Genomic DNA, 17,311 nt, shown 5'->3' on the forward strand with positions numbered 1-17,311 from the left:
GGTCTAGATCTCAGAAAAAGTTACGAACAAGCTAAACAAGAGATTAGGGATATTGCTAAAGGGACCCACGTTCAGGACAAGACTTCAGTACAATGAAAGAACTAAAAGACACTTAGCTCCTTGGCAATCAAGACTGGAGGAAATGGAGAAGCAATCTAAGACTTCAGATTGTTGGGCTAAGAAGATGCTCAAATGTGCCCATCCAGGTACATAACATATAGTCTAGACTTATCCAGGCACAAAAGCTGATAAAGAACTCTAAGTTTCTTCTAGCATTTGTTTTGATTAAGATGGGAATTTTGCCTGCAAAGTAAGTGCTTTGGTACCTGTGCCGGGGTCAATCTGCAAAGGCAAAGACCGAGACTTCCCGTTTATAGCAGTTCCAAACCTGCTCCGCTTTCAGCCCTCTGGTTTTGTTTGTTTGTTCGTTTTTGTTGTTGTTTTGAGACTCTGGCTCTGCTGCCCAGGCTGGAGTGCAGTGGCGTGATCTTGGCTCACTGCAACCTCCGCCTCCTTGGTTCAAGTGATTCTCCTGCCTCAGCCTCTGGAGTAGCTGGGATCACAGGTGTACACCACCACACCCAGCTAATTTTTGTATTTTTGGTAGAGATGGGGTTTCACCATGTTAGTTAGGCTGGTCTCAAACACCTAACCTCAGGTGATCTACCTGCCTTGGCCTCCCAAAGTGCTCGGATTACAGGTATGAGCCACTGCACCCGGCCCCCAACCCTCTGTTCTCTTTTTTATGTATTATGAAATTGTAGGATACATCTGAATCATCAGAACTGGCAGCCTCTGCTTACAAAAGCAACAGATCAGCAAGTCCTAAGTTAATTCTTTGACCTCACCATCTACCTCTCTTCCCCCTGCCTTCTATTGTTTCTCAAACATGCAGAAGGAGGTGCTGCATAGGGCCTTTGCAGGTACTGCTCCTTCTGGCTGGTACAAGCATCCACCATACAGCCAAATGACTGGTTATCCAGTGTCTTTTGGTTCTCGGCTAAAACGTTGCCTTCTCAATGAGGACTTTCCTGATCAACCTTATTAAAATCACCCTATTCTCCCCAAGGCATTAATAACATCATGTCAGAGCTTTTAGCAAAATCTGAAACTATCCTGTTGGGTTTTTAATTTGCTTACTGAAATGGCTGATGTGCAAGGTTTTTTCTTATCACTTATTGTGTTAAATTAATCAGTAGATACTCAGAGTGCTTCTCTTGAGAAAATCTATGCCTCAATTAGGTTGATAAAGTTTCAACACATGAACACAGGAGGCATATACAATATATACATGTATTTCGTCAGTGCCAAAGAACAACTGGAGACATGACTATCTTTATAAAATTGCAAGGGGTTGGATGAGGGAGCTAGGGAACTTTATAAAACAAACAAGGTCTCTGAACCAAAAATCAACTGTGTGTGAACCAAAAATCAGTTGGCTGTGAACAGTAACATGGATTATCAGTGACATTTTTTGCTTCCATTTACAACTGTTTACAGTGGATTTTTTTTTTAACTGACCAACTCTTTTGTTTATGGAGCTGGTTTCATATCTCTAGGCCTGGTTTTTAAAGATATTCTTAATTTTGATGAAAATCTTCATTATGATCCCCTGGACTGGATGTAACATTTTTAAAAATCTCCTAACAACATGTATCCTAGTAATGTAGGCTTTGGGGTAGTGGGAAAAAGACAGGAATGGGAGTCAGAAGACCCAGACTGAGGCCCTAAATAAGTTCCACTTATTCAACAAAAACTGAATATGTGCCAGGCACTGTTTTAGCAAATTCAAACAGTGAATATAACAGACAAAGTGTCTGTCCCTTAGGAATTATGTTCTACTGGGGATAGGGAGGGGGAGGTAAAAATACCCTTTTTTCATCTGTAGTTTTCTCTTCTAAAAATAGGTGGCATTAGACCAGATCATCTGGAAAGTTTCTCCCAGCTCTACATGTTCCGAGAGAGAGAAAAGAAAATTTGAAAGGCTTAGCAGTAGTTATTTTAGGGAAGTAAAATCCTATATTTAAATTTTTTTTTCTTTTTGGTCATCATTGCTTTCTGATATTTTTTCTATCATGAACATGCGTTACATATGAAATGGAAAAATGTTTAAGAAAAACAGTAGAGATTTTCCTTTCAACCGTGAGCATTGGTTTCTAGTGACCTGAAGGTACAACATTCATCCATTAGGAATGGGAGCTGTAAATGGAAATTGTCTTGCCCCTGCAGTGACTTATTAATCTTTGCCTAATGAGGCTTTAAGGAAACTGCTCAGGGGATCTTTATGCTCCTTTTCCCATTGCTTTAGTGTGTACCGTTCTCTTCTCTTTTCCTCAAACACTTGAAGGTCTTCTCTACCTAGGAATATTTAGGCTCAGTTGGCCTGATCTTACCCTTCAACCTTCACATCTCAGCTTAAATGTTACTTCCACAGATGCCTTACCAGAGCAAACGAAAACCTAAATTCCCTCTCTACTTTACTACTCACCATATCATCCTTGGTATTTCCTATATTATTTCTACTCTGCTTTTTTCTTACAGAGCACTCTTGTCAACTTGTAATTTCATGTCTTTTGTTTCTGTATAAACTTAGTCTATTTTTCCCCACAGTCTGAAGTTTCATTGTGAAGACAGGGATAGTCCGTTGTGTTGAGGCTATATTCCTAGGGTCTAACAGTGCCTATCACATCATAGGTACTCAACTCATATTGATTGAGTAAATTAATAAATGAATGAATAAAATGGTTCTTTTGTCCTCTCTCTGTTAAGAGTTTTATTCCCATACAGGGTTGTGCTGCAGGCAAGCCCTTCGCCAGCTCACAAGAGCGAACTGTTAATTTTTCAGGAATTTTGCAAGCCAATTGTTAAGCTTAGTGGCTTGACATTGGCCTTGGTTGGAGTATATATATAAATACCATAGACATAGGAAAATGCTACATGTTAAGACTTTTTTTTCCCCAAAGAGCTGGTTTACCAGCATACCGCTACTCTCATCTTCTAAATCAAACTATAAATATTGAGCTATCATGCAAAAAGCATGCCCCATAGGTTACTTAAAATATTTCAATAAAAAATTATTGAATTTAAAAAATGCTAAATACATGCTATATAATTATTTACCCATGGGAAATACTTAGTTCTTTCATAAGCTAAATTATAATCTAAAATACATGTCTCTGATCTCCTAAAGTTTTTTTTCTGTTTTTCATTCAGATCCTTATGTGAAGATTCATCTGATGCAGAATGGTAAGAGGCTGAAGAAGAAAAAGACAACAATTAAAAAGAACACACTTAACCCCTACTACAATGAGTCATTCAGCTTTGAAGTACCTTTTGAACAAATCCAGGTAATGTCAAACATAATTTTGTCTTCACACTCAATTTCATTCATTCAGACCACATAAATTATACACACAGACTTTGTAAGTTATCAACGCACATGCCTTCATTAGAACTGCCATTCTTACTCCCATGCACATCTGATGCTTGAGCTACATCAAGAAGGATAGGATAAAATATACAGCGCAGGATGTGCTGACTCATCAGCCCAAAACAGCTGGCACTGTGTTGAGCGGAAAAAGAGGAAAAGCAAGTAGGAAAAAGAAAATCAACAGAATAATTCTGCTTACTCAGAAAGTGCATCTATAAAAGTTAAAAAGCCCAGAGAAAAACATGAGCTTTCACTATTTACTCCCAGACCATAAATAAGTCTCCTCATCAGATCTTGAGAGCAAAAAATAGTGACAAGAGAAATATTTTTGGTTGATGCTAAATATACAGCATGTTGAGTCTTTATTAAAAGATGATTAACAATAGAAAAATTAGGCTACAGTTGTATTTTCAATTATTTAAATTCAGCTTCCTGTGTCTGAGTTGGAAAGGATGGCCATTTCAGTAAAAATGGAGACTTAATTTGCCAGACAATAATTATGATGGGAAATATTCTATTAAATGTCCTTGTAGTTAACATGTTCAAATTAAGTTGCTACATGTAGCCACAATGATAACATGCAATCTTATCATTTAGGGGTTTTTAAAAATATTTACATTTTCTCACCCCATCTCCATAGTTAACCTATAAGAATCTAAAGTTCAGCCGGGCGCACCGGTGGCTCAAGCCTGTAATCCCAGCACTTTGGGAGGCTGAGACGGGCAGATCACGAGGTCAGGAGATCGAGACCATCCTGGCTAACCCGGTGAAACCCCGTCTCTACTAAAAAATACAAAAAACTAGCCGGGTGAGGGGGCGGGCGCCTGTAGTCCCAGCTACTCAGGAGGCTGAGGCAGGAGAATGACGTGAACCCGGGAGGCAGAGCTTGCAGTGAGCCGAGATCCGGCCACTGCACTCCAGCCCGGGCAACAGAGCGATCCAAAAAAAAAAAAAAAAAGGAATCTAAAGTTCATATCCAATAATTTTGGGCCATTTCTTGCAAATCTTTAATGGGCATCATAGAGTCAAACTGCATAAAACAACACTGTTGTTACATTTTATTCAATAATTGGCACAGGTGTATATTTTCAGTGATGTAAAAGTTTGCCCATAACTTGAAGGAGAAACAAAGAGCAGACATCAAATCTACAACAAAGAACCTTCTAAAGGTCCGGAATAACAAATATTCTTTAGTATTTTATTTTATTTATTTAAATTGCCAAATAGTAGTTGTACATATTCATGGGGCACATAGTAATGTTTTCATATATATAATGTATTGTAATCAAATCAGAGTAATTAGCATATTTATCATCTCAAACATTTATCATTTGGTTTGGGAACATTCAATATCCTACTTGTAGCTATTTGAAATTATATCATATGTTATTGTTAACTATAGCCATCCTATAGTGGTACAGAACACTAGAGCTCATTCCTCCTGTGTAGCTGTGATTTTGTATCCTTAAACAAATCTCTCCCTATCTTCCCGTTCCTAGTCTTTAGTATCCTTTGTTCTACCTTTTATTTCTATGATATCAACTTTTCTTTAGCTTCCACATGAGTAAGAACATACAGTGTTTAACTTTCTATTCCTGGCTTATTTCACTTAACATAGTGTCTGCCAGTTTCATCCACTGCCACAAATGACAGGATTCATTCTTTTTTATGGCCAAATCATATTCCATTGTGTATACGTACCGCATTTTATTTATCCATTCATCTGTTGTTGGACACCTAGGTTAATTCCGTATCTTGGCTGTTGTGAATAGTGCCATACCACCCTTAATAGGCCCAATTGTGTCTTCATTTACCTTTAATCTATTCTTAGAAGACAGTATCTTATGAATGAATCACAGCTTTATTCCATGAAGAAAACTAATATAGCTACCTTATTTTATATATATATAATATATATTTTATATATATAAGTACAGCTATATAATATATACATATATAAAATAAGTATAGCTATTATATTAGCTTTCTTCATAGAAACATTAATCCAAAGACTTATATATATATATATTATATGCCTAGGTCCAAGTTAACCACTTTATGTATGTAATCTCATTTCATCCTTAGAAGAACTTTATGAGAAAAGTACTATTGTTATTATCCCAATTTTATATGTAAAAAAACTGAGGCTTAGAGTTTCTTTACCTTTATAAAGCAGGAATGATAAGAGTCCTTGTCAAAGTGAGATTATGCAATAAAAGCACTAGGAACAGTGCCCGATACATAGGAACACACAGTAAACGGTCCTATCATCATCATCATTATTATTCACATGCTAATGTCCTCTCTTTTTCAAGTTAGCATTTTATTAGAAAATGGATCTAACCATAAGATTAAATCAGTATACAAATCAGTGCTGTCTAATAGAACTTTGTGATGATTGAAATATTCTGTCATCCATGCTGTCCAATAATATGGTAGCCACAGGTGGCAAATGAGTACCTCAGTCACTAATTTGACCAAGGAACATTATTTAACTTCCATGTATTTAAATTTAAATGGATACAGCTAGATGTGGCTGGTAGCTACTCTGTAGTATAGGGCATCTTAAATGACCAAAAATAACCAATAACTCTACCATCTTCATATTGGTTAATAGTTTTAAATACAACCTTTATCATATAAATTTTCCCATAGTGTCAAAATTATACATATTTATTTTCAACATCTGTTATATAAGTAAATACAGAGGACACTGGTTCCCTCTTCCCAATAACTTGTTCACTAGCCTGAACCAGGGGGCCCCCTGCTTTGGACCCACTCACAAACCCTCAAGACATCAATTTTTTCCAACAGTTTATTCGCAATATTTCTTCAGTGAACTCTTTTGAGTTCTAAGACCTTATTCCTATGGAAACTAACACCTCCTGGCATTTAATTTTTTAAATTTCACTAAATAGTATAAAGCAAGGCACTGAGATGAAAACTCCCATTGAGCTACAATTCTATGCCTTTAAAATAAATATCCTTTTCAACTACAAACTGCAGAAAATGCAAATATATCGAAAGTGAAGCACATTAGAAATAAGACATAGGTTATAGATTTCTGGGGCAGCATTTCAGAGGCAATAACATTTTGTCAGGACAGACAGAAACTAAGCCCAACATAGAGTACATTAGACATGGAAACAATGAGCATTCCTTTGGCTGTATCCCTCTTTCTCTACTTCTTGAGTCAGTTTGTTCCTTTTTTTTTTTCCTTTTTTTATAGGAGGCAACTTTTCTGGTCTTTACCTTTTCCTAGAAAAAATAATTGAGTATTTCACATGCTAAAATAGGGGTTTAAGTTTCCCTTATCCTGAGGTTATAAGAAAATCTGCCTGTTCTTCTGTCTTTCTCTATCCCTATAAAATTATGAAAGAAGCAAAATACGCGAATTTCCAAATGCATGTGAAAATGTAAGACTTCCTCCCCCAAATGCAGAAATAAACTACATATGCAGCTGGAAACATTAATCCAAAGGCTTCACAAGGATATTTTGCCTTGAATGCTATTAATCAATGCATTCCTAAGTGGAGTAATCAAACTCTAAAAACTTCTGTTGCCTTTGTGTATCATGTCCCCTACCCCATTCATTACAATATGATTGCTTCCTGTTAAGTTTGCTTAGGACAAGTTCTAAGAATCAATATAGCCCTCTTCTTGGTTCCAGAAACTACCCAGTGGATAGTTAATTCCTTTAACAATGGAATCACTCCCAGGGAAGTTTGTCTCTTTTATTGCCAATGTGTTGCATTTTACATTCTAAATTCCACTTTCAGAAGTGATTGCTTTCTCCGTTCTGAAGCTGTATATCAATGACATTTCTCATTTCATTAATATAATAAATCAGTCTTCAGCATATAAAGTCCACTAAAGGGCTCTAACTCAGCTGGCTCTTCATCTGGCCCTAACTTTTATAATTATATTTTCTGCTACTTTTAACTCTGGCAATAAATGTTATATATTCCATTTATTTTAAACTCTTATCCTTACACTCATCTGTTAGATTGAAACCGTCACATATTCTGCTAAGTAAATTAATTACTCAGAAAGTAGAACTGAAATGTACTTTTAAAAAGTATATCTTTTATACCATAATGGTATAGGTTTGCTTTCATCAGTTTAATCATTCAGAAAAGGAAGCTATCAAATAAACTTTCAAAATCTGATGGAATCATTGAAGTAAATCCTATGTAGCCTAAAATGATATTTACATTTGATATCTATGCCAGATACATAGTAGTTACTCAGTAAATGTTTACTAAGAGAACGTATGGATGAGGAAAAAAAATCTTTATTACTAGTTTTTAAAGACTTTCACTATAGTATCATGTTTTATGCTCACAGTCATATGATTAGTTGAAATTCTACATTAATTTTTTTGTAACATGCTGTTCCCCCTTGAAATTGGATTATTGCACATGGTTGCCTTGGGAATTGTAATCAAATAGAGTGGCCTGAACACCAATGCCAGAACTTTCACCGATGAGACAATTGAAGCAAATGAATTTAGAGGTTAGCACAAGTTGACACAGACCCCATGGCACGGAGGTTTACAGCATAGGCTCTGAAAACCAAACAACTCATTCCTTAAACAACCTCAGACAGGTTATCTAACTTCTCAGAGCTTCAAGCATCCTTATCTGTATAACGGCAATATTAATAGGATCTATTATGAGAAGTAACTGAGTTCATTCATGTAAAAGACATAGTGCAACATATATAATAAAAATTAACGTTTGAGTAGTAAGATGATGATGATGACAATTATGATATAGTAATGGAAAAAGGAAATTTGGACTCAAGTTTCTACATTCAAGTCATTTTCATCCTCATCCTAGTGCTTGGAGACTGATTCTTTTATTTCCAATTCTTTAGTGCTCAAGGAAGCTTTACAGTCGGGCCTTATCTCTAGAGCTAGATGATTCATATTCGTTTCACGTCTTCTTTCAGAAAGTGCAGGTGGTGGTAACTGTTTTGGACTATGACAAGATTGGCAAGAACGATGCCATCGGCAAAGTCTTTGTGGGCTACAACAGCACCGGTGCGGAGCTGCGACACTGGTCAGACATGCTGGCCAACCCCAGGCGACCTATTGCCCAGTGGCACACCCTGCAGGTAGAGGAGGAAGTCGATGCCATGCTGGCCGTCAAGAAGTAAAGGAAAGAAGAAGCCTTTCTGCATTTGCCCATATAGTGCTCTTTAGCCAGTATCTGTAAATACCTCAGTAATATGGGTCCTTTCATTTTTGCAGCCATGCATTCCTAACACAATTCAGTGGTACTTCGAATCCTGTTTTAATTTGCACAGATTTAAATGTAGAGAGCCCCTAAGTCCTTCATCATACCACTGCCCTCCAAATCTACTCTTCTTTTAAGCAATATGATGTGTAGATAGAGCATGACTGAAATTATTTATTGTATCACACTGTTGTATATACTAGTATGCTAAAGATTTATTTCTAGTTTGTGTATTTGTATGTTGTGTTTCCTAATCTGTGTATATCTAGATGTTTTTAATAAGATGTTCTATTTTAAACTATGTAAATTGACTGAGATATAGGAGAGCTGATAATATATTATATGGTAATATAGTATCGTCTGCATTCCAGCAAAAATATCAACTCGTAAGGCACTAGTACAGTTAAACTGACATCTTAAAGGACAACTTAAACCTGAGCTTTCTATTCAATCATTTGAGTACCAAGATAAACTTACACCATATACTTGGTGGGTGAATCCAATTTTGTAGAATTCCTACACAGGCAAAATAGCATGATCTGAGCAGCAGCATCCAGGCTGACCTCAAGGAAGCAGAGCCACAAACCAGAATAGCATCTGTCTGTACATATTTACAAAGCTAAAATAATGGCTTCACTCTTACATTTGAGGAAGCAACTGAACAGGAGTCAATGATTTCATATTACTCCTTGTAGAATAACAACAAGGTGTTCCGTGTGTGTGTGTGTGTGTGTGTATGTGTGTGTGTGTGTGTGTGTGTGGTGTGCACGCATTTGTTTGGGGTTGGGGGGAGAAGAAGCTAAGGGGAGAAGTTAACATTTATGAACTATTGCCTGACTATTTAAAAAGAAAAAGTAGCTCTCCGTTATCACCTTTATACAAAATGTGCATCCTGTGAATTCTGTTCCAGATTTCACACCTATCGTAATTCCAGAAGGTTTGCACATTAGAGTTTGTAACAAAATATTTTATTATATAAAACCAGATTAGAAGGAATGCAGGATATTTTTAACACAGCAATCTGTGCTTATTACACAAAATTACTTTGTGGTAAACAGACAGTATTGTAATCCCATCAAAAGATGAAAAAAAAAAAAAAAAACAAAAACCAACAACAATTAGCCATAGTTCTGAATGCACTTCAATTAAGCCAAAACAGACAGCTAGTGATCTTTTTATATACTCTTTTTACTTAAATAAGTTTTAATTTGTCCTTTAAAAAAAGGTGAAACAAACCAAGAACAAGTTCTAGAAAACTGAAGCAACCTCTTACGTATACTAGATGCTTGATTTAGGAGGAGTTTTTAAACGTTTTCAATGTTATTATGTAGTAAATGGCACTATTATGAAGCTACTAGTCATTCCATAAGAGTCTTAAAGGACTGCTCTGTGTAACACTGTGACTGCCGTGTGTGCTTAGACCCGTAGTTTTCTCAGTGGATAGCACTCAATTTATTCCGTAGTGATATTGTAACAATACTGCCATTCCCTTCTACTGCACTGCCCAAGGTGTGTGTAGCACAAACAGTTCTCATTACAAAGGACCAATCCAGAACTGAAAAGCTATGCATAGGACAAGGAAGATACATAGAATGGGGTGGAACACAGCATTTTGTCAAGCACTGTGCAATATTCCATATTTTTCCCCACTATGGTAGACAACCACTTCGTGGAAGGGCAGCCTATTATCTCACACTGCATCTAGCCTTTTCTCCCATTCACTTCTGTGACCCATTTTAATTCCCAGGCCACAGACAGTAACGATGCTGTGAAATGAAAGTTTGTCTTCACAAATACCAAAACAAAATGGAGGAAAACTAAGCATTGGCCTCATGTTCACTCTTCAGGATATCACACCATGTCTTTTCAAAAACTAAAGAGAATTCAAAAAGGGCTGATGGTAGGCTTTGAACATGGGGTTGGCTGTTTCCCAGTAAAACTGGAATTCCTGTCGTTACTGTTTCCTTATCAAAGAAGGGGCACGCGCTTTTGCCTTTTAGGCCAGACACAGCAAACGCTTTATAATTGGCACAGACATAAAGGATAAAAGGAAAATAACATCACCGTCTGCTGATGGTCCATACTTCTTTAAACACATAGGCAATAGAAAATACACACAAGTCAGAATGTGAAATTAAATAACGGTTTGAACAGAAAATTCAAACAAGACTCTTTCCAATTTAAAGGGCCAAACCCTACCAAAGAGAGGGAGTTGACTGGCTTTTAAAAAATATTTAAATACCACAAATGACATTTAATTTCACTGTATTCAGCTTTAAGTTGTACACAATGAAACCACACTTTAAAACAAGCAGGTTCAAGCTGCTGAATATACATTACTTCTTGCATTAAAGTACTACTAATGCATTCTCTTGCAACACTGCCAGACATGGGATTGTCACCATAGAATTAGTTGGTACTATGCCATCTTTCACAAGTCAGTGATGGAACCTGCTTTATGACCAAGATTCATCCTCAAATAAGCCACATGTACCCTTCTGACAAAGCTGTGTAAAGTATTAGAATCCGATGCTCTAGAAAGATCCTAGTTGCCTTTGTGTATATTTACTGCCTGCTTGAGTGTTTCTATGTGTGGGTTTTCCCTGTATCTTGTAGAAATGTTGGGGTGTTTTTTTCTGCCATATGGCTCGTGGCCTGCGAGCCAACTACTTCAGCTGTATTTTACCTTCATTTTTGATGAGGTGATTTAAATTTTGTTTCACTTTGTGTAGTGAATTCCATAGTAGTTTTCTGATTGTTGTTAAAAATGACTTAACATATTACACAGATATTCAATAAAAATGTTTTATTTCCTGTTGATGTTGCTGCCTTCCCACTCTTTTCCTTGCCTGACTCTGGTGGTAAGCTAGTGGCCTATTGACTTTGGGGGACTCCTGGAAGCAGCAGCAGCTAAAGAAAACTGCACTGAATGCCAGCGTCTGAGTCACATCTGAATACAGAATGGCTGGAAGGAAAACAACACCCGGGAGCATTTGGCCATGACTGTGTGGTGTTCCTGGGCAGTGTCATTCTCAACCTGTGTTTCTCTATGCTTGTTTGTCATCAGTTCATCTGGCAAACTCGGAGGCTTTTCACTTCGCCCAATATGTGTCCTTCAGGGTTTTCACTCCAGAACCCAAGTCACATAGCTTCTCCAGAATGGGACTGAAAACAAGACTATTTTAACCCCAGTTTCAGAGGACAGCATGATACATTAGATTCTATGCCTACTGCAATTGCTAGGGAAAACAAGTAAACATTTTTCCTCCACTAAATTTAACATTTATCAAGTGCCTACTGTACTGGATGCTGGAGCCCACAGTCTCAGGCTGATGTAAATACACCATCCCAATGCACTGTGTTTGCACTTAAACGTAAGGGTGTTGGGTCCCTGAGGATTTTTTTTTTTTTTAACAGAGTCTCGCTCTGTTGCCAGGCTGGAGTGCCGTGGTGCGATCTCAGCTCACAGCAACCTCTGCCCCCCGGGTTCAAGTGATTCTCCTGCCTCAGTCTCCCGAGTAGCTGGGATTACACGCGCCTGCCACCACGCCCAGCTAATTTTTGTAGTTTTAGTAGTGACAGGGTTTCACCATGTTGGCCAGGATGGTCTCCATCTCCTGACCTCGTGATCTGCCCATCTCAGCCTCCCAAAGTGCTGGGATTACAGGCGTGAGCCACTGTGCCCGGCCTATTCCTGAGGACTTTTACTGGATCAATCGTAGTAGATACCATGGTGTATCACCATGATCCCCCTTCAGCAGAGAGGTACTCTTGTTGCAGCTGCTAGAGGTAGTGCTTGCTGATAGCTGACAGTTGTGTTCCTCTGTGCTCCACAGAAGGAAGCTGTCTCACCTAAGTTTATGCACCCTCCCTGGGAGCAGCCCACAATCGGCTGCTGATTCAGGATCTCTCTGAAGTGCCATCTCAGTTTCATAGCCCCAGGGGTTAGTGGAGACTGCTTTTGTGACTGCACTGCAGTTCAACTTCTTTCTCTGCCCTGTTGGTTTTCTTCACTGCTTTGCAGGTGTTGCTCCTAAGAGCACTCCCTCCAATAAAACCCCTTCCTGTACAGCTTCACCTCAGAATCTGTATCCTGGGGATCCCATCCCACAACACATTCTTTGGGGAGGAGATATCAAAGAGTTTTCTAGAGAGGATAACACAGCGAGCGAAGTACTAAAGGAACTGGCAGGAGTCATCCAAGTCAGGGAGTGAGCAAGACTTCTGCAAAATTTATCTCACTTGACAAGTGTATTCATGATGGAGTCTTTGAGGGTTGGCTACATCACACTTCCTTCAATCAGTACTATCAGTCATGGCCAAATAAAAATAGGAACTAAACCCAAACTGCTAAGACAACAAGGGAAATATCGCTTAATAACTATATACTGTGAGGAAGTTGTTGGTAAAGGGTTCAAAAATCTAAGTTCATAAAAGGAAACTTAGGGCACAACTCGGGTTAGAAATTTTTTTAAAAATCAGCATTAAACAATCACAATCATTTGGTTTTCAATGGTGAGGATTCTGTTTCTTAAAATGCTCTTGAAATTTGATCTAAAACTATTTAAAGAATATTTCTTAATGAATTATCAAAAAAAAAAAAAACTTGCTTCATCCTTTTTCAATGTCATTTTCCCAAAAGGTTTGAACATCTAATGCAAATATATTAAAGATATTTATTAGCCAGGAATACAAAACCATATCACATATTTCAGGGAGAGAATGTAACATAGGAAACTGGCTGCATAGGGAGAGCTGAGAAAGCAAAGCAGAAATAGAGTAACCCAAACATTAGTAGATAGCACCTCTAGGGTTGGGAGAAGAAAACAGAGAATGTAGTATTCATGGAGCCCAGGACTGGAAGGGAAGGACTGGAATCTTGGAGAAGTTTGCATGGAGACTCCATGATTCTAGGACCACAAAAGTGTATTAGGTGCTGGTCCACCCTGGAGTTGAGGGAACTGCCGGAAAACCCTGATCCAGTCTGCTCACTATTGCTAGAAGGAAACTGATAGAAGCTGAAGGCAGGAAGAAAATCTCTTCTCCTCTCCTCCCTTCCACTACAGCCAGTGCTTCCCATTGACAGAACCAGCTGGTAAGGGATTCTAGGAAAAACAGTCTGCAAGGACTCTGATCCCACCCCAAGTATACAGCAGAATATAAAGGCGGGAATGAGAACAGCCAGCAAATGATCAGTGCGTTAGGAAACTTGTTACCAGCTGCAAACACTTTTTAAGTGCTTTCATTTTTCCCACAGAGGAGTCAGATGTTTCTGAGTCACACAAGTCATCCCCCACCTGACAAAACATGCATAGAAATCACATTCTTATTCTTTTTATGCACAGAGTTGACTCTTAACAGATTTGAAAATTCCAACCATGATTGCAGTTACCTTCCACCCCCACTGCAACACATCTTTATTACATATGCACATGACTCTTTGATGTTTAGCAACTGATTTAGGCTGCACACAAATCTCTACCATAAAACAGTCACACGGTGACTTTGGAATAAGAAGGTAAAAAAGCAGGAAAATAAAAATGAGAAATAGCCTGGTACTAAATGTACAAAAAAATTTTCCAAAGCATACAGAGTAATAATTATGCAAGAGGAGCCATCAAGAGAGACCCAGAAATAAAAGCACCATGCAAACATGCTGATGATTTGTGTAATCTAAGTTCTGAGGCTGGCTGTTATATACATTTTAAAATCCGCATTTCAACTATATTGATTTCTTCACTCCCCACTGCTTCCCACCAATGAATATCCCCAAAGTTGTCACATTCATCTTTCCTTAACAGTAACTATCCTGCCAGCCAAGCCTATCCCCTGTGCAAAATATTCTTGTTCCTACCAGGGCACACACAAGGTTAAGAGATATTTTATACTTAGCAAGTTGGGACTCACTTCCTTTTCAGCTGTCCACTTTAAGTCTGTCAACTTCCTACTCCTCTGGACTCTGCAACAAAGTGGTTGACACCTTTTATAGGTAAGAATGAGCTGCAAAAGGAAGAAATCTAAATCAAGTTGTGTTAAGGAAAAAAGACAGAAAGAAAGGTAAAAGAGGAGGCAGGGAGATAGAGATAAACCACCAGCTCACCTAACCAGGAAGTTCAAGGTGGGTGATTACTTTTAGGAACAGCTGGGTCAAAAGCCACAAACAATGTCATCCTTTTCTCTCTCTTTCTCCTCCTTCGCCATAAACTCTGCTATCCTTAGTATTGACTTCATTGCCTAGCTACTATGTCTCCATGTAGCAACAGGGATGACCCTTAGCAGCTTCACACATACTCTTCCAGCTTAGCAGGCTTGCAGGCAGTGTTTGTTTCACAATTATACCACCAAAATTCCCAAACCTGACTTGCATGCCTGGGTCACATGTTCTTAAAACAATCACCATAGCCACATGATGATATAATCTTTACTTCAGCCAAAACTAAGCGATGTCTGTAGACCCAGAGCCAAAGAGAGAGGGGGAAAATAGCTCCTCAAAAGAAAATAAAAATGATGTTAACAAACAAGAAAAGTAGATACTGGGCAGACAAAAACAGCAAACAGCTACACTTTGGCTCCTGGCACACCACGAGCCCCAAGAGGAGCGACAAACTCGGGTGATAACAGCATCCTGGTCATTCCTCCTTTTACTAAAAACACTATTAGAAAGGAAATTGTAAAAGTGTATACCGCCTTTCAATCATCTGAAAATTTCCACTTACTTTCCTATTTATTGACCGGAAAATCAATCACTTGCTGTACGTTTTCAGGGATTTTTTTTTTTTTTGAGACAGGATCTTGCCCTGTCACCGGGCGGGAGAGGGTGATAATATCCCCCCTGTGATATACTTTGTAATATCCAGGGGGGGAGAGGGTGACATTACTCGCGATATTGCGGGGGAGTGTACAATCCTTTGTAATATCTAACTTGGAATTAGGAATAACGTTTTCCTAGAATATTTTGAATAAATTCACAGGGTGTATACCTACTGTGACATTAGGTGTAACATCTCCCTACGATATTACCAATAATATCACAAGGTGTACAGCCACTGTGACATCAGGAGTAACCTCTCAGTAGGATACTATGAATAATATCACTGTGTGTACACTGTGACATTAGGTGTAACGTCTCAGTAGGATATTACAAATAATATAACTGGAAGTACACCCCATGTGATATTAAGAGCAACATCTCCCTTGGATATTACGAATAATATCGATTAATACTTATTATAATAATTATTAATATATTATTTGTAATACCCTAGGGTGATTTTATTTCTAATGTCACTGTGTGTGTACACCATATGTGTATATCCTGTGGCATTATTTGTAGTATCCTAGAAAAATGTTACTCCTAATGTCAGTGGGTGTACACCATGTGTTTATACTCTGTAATATTATTCATAATATCCTATGGGGATGTTACATGGGTAGACACTATGTGATATTATCTGTAATATCCTGAGGGATGTGACTCTTACTGTTACAGTGGGTGTGCATGATGTTTTTACATCCTGTGTTATTATTCATAATAACATAGGGGGATGTTACTCCTAATGTCACAGTGAGTAAACACAATGTGTGGGTACTCCTAGTGATACGAACCGTAATATCCTAGGGCGATGTTATACCTAATGTCACAGTGGGTGTACACCACGTGTGTACCCCCTGTGATACTATTCATAATATTCTAGGAAAATGTAACCCTAACACCCTGTGATATTATTTCTAATACCTAGACAAATGTTATTTTTAATGTCACAGTAAGTGTACACTATGTGTATACAGTGTGTGACATAATTCGTAATATCCTACGGGCAGTAAAATCCTGATGTGTACACCCTGTGATATTATTCATAATATCCTGGGGTGATGTTACTACTAATGTCACAAGGAGTGTACAACCTGTGATATTATTCATAATATCCTAGAGAAATGTTACTCCTAATGTGACCGGGTGTGTACACCCCGTGATATTCTTCATAATATCCTAGGGAATGTTACTACTAATGTCACAATGGGTCTACACTGTGTTATATTATTCACAGTATCCTTCTGGGTTGTTACTCCTAATGTCACAGGGCATGTACTCCCTATGATACTATTCATAATATCTTATGGGGATGTTACTCCTAGTGTCACAGGGGTGTACACCTTGTGATATTATTTGTAATGTCCTAAAAAGATGTTAGTCCTCATGTCACACGGAGTGTACACGCTGTGATATTATTCATAATGCCTTAGAGGGATGTTACTCTGAATGTCACAGAGGGTGCACACCCTGAGATATTATTCGAACTATTATAGGGGAATACCACTTCTAATGTCACAGGGAGTGTACTCCCTATGATATTATTCATAATATCTTACGGGGATGTTACTCCTAGTGTCACAGGGGTGTACACCTTGTGATATTATTCATAATATCCTAAAAAGATGTTAGTCCTCATGTCACACGGGGTGTACACGCTGTGATATTATTCATAATGCCTTAGGGGGATGTTACTCTTAATGTCACAGAGGGTGCACACCCTGAGATATTATTCGAAATATTAGAGGGAAATACTACTTCTTTTTTTTTTTTTTTTTGAGACGGAGTCTCGCTCTGGGGGAATACTACTTCTAATGTCACAGTGGGTGT

The 17,311-nt window shown here is 38.1% G+C and overlaps 1 protein-coding gene across 3 annotated transcripts in view; it reads left to right on the forward strand.

The window, feature by feature from the left end:
- SYT1 (synaptotagmin 1) overlaps positions 1–11,487 on the forward strand; it is a 600,629-nt gene extending 589,142 nt beyond the window's left edge. Inside the window, exons 11-12 of one of the 3 annotated variants that reach the window (XM_030939619.1) lie at positions 3,214–3,347; positions 8,384–9,518. In XM_030939619.1, the coding sequence (XP_030795479.1) occupies positions 3,214–3,347; positions 8,384–8,590 (341 nt within the window). In that variant the 3' untranslated portion in view covers positions 8,591–9,518. Of the gene's footprint in view, positions 1–3,213; positions 3,348–8,383 lie in introns of all 3 variants that reach the window. The other 2 variants (XM_030939620.1, XM_010380423.2) reach the window with 2 other exon arrangements.
- Positions 11,488–17,311: the final 5,824 nt, after the last annotated feature.

Source organism: Rhinopithecus roxellana, chromosome 10 (assembly GCF_007565055.1).
Source record: "Rhinopithecus roxellana isolate Shanxi Qingling chromosome 10, ASM756505v1, whole genome shotgun sequence".
Classification (NCBI taxonomy): Eukaryota; Metazoa; Chordata; class Mammalia; order Primates; family Cercopithecidae; genus Rhinopithecus; species Rhinopithecus roxellana.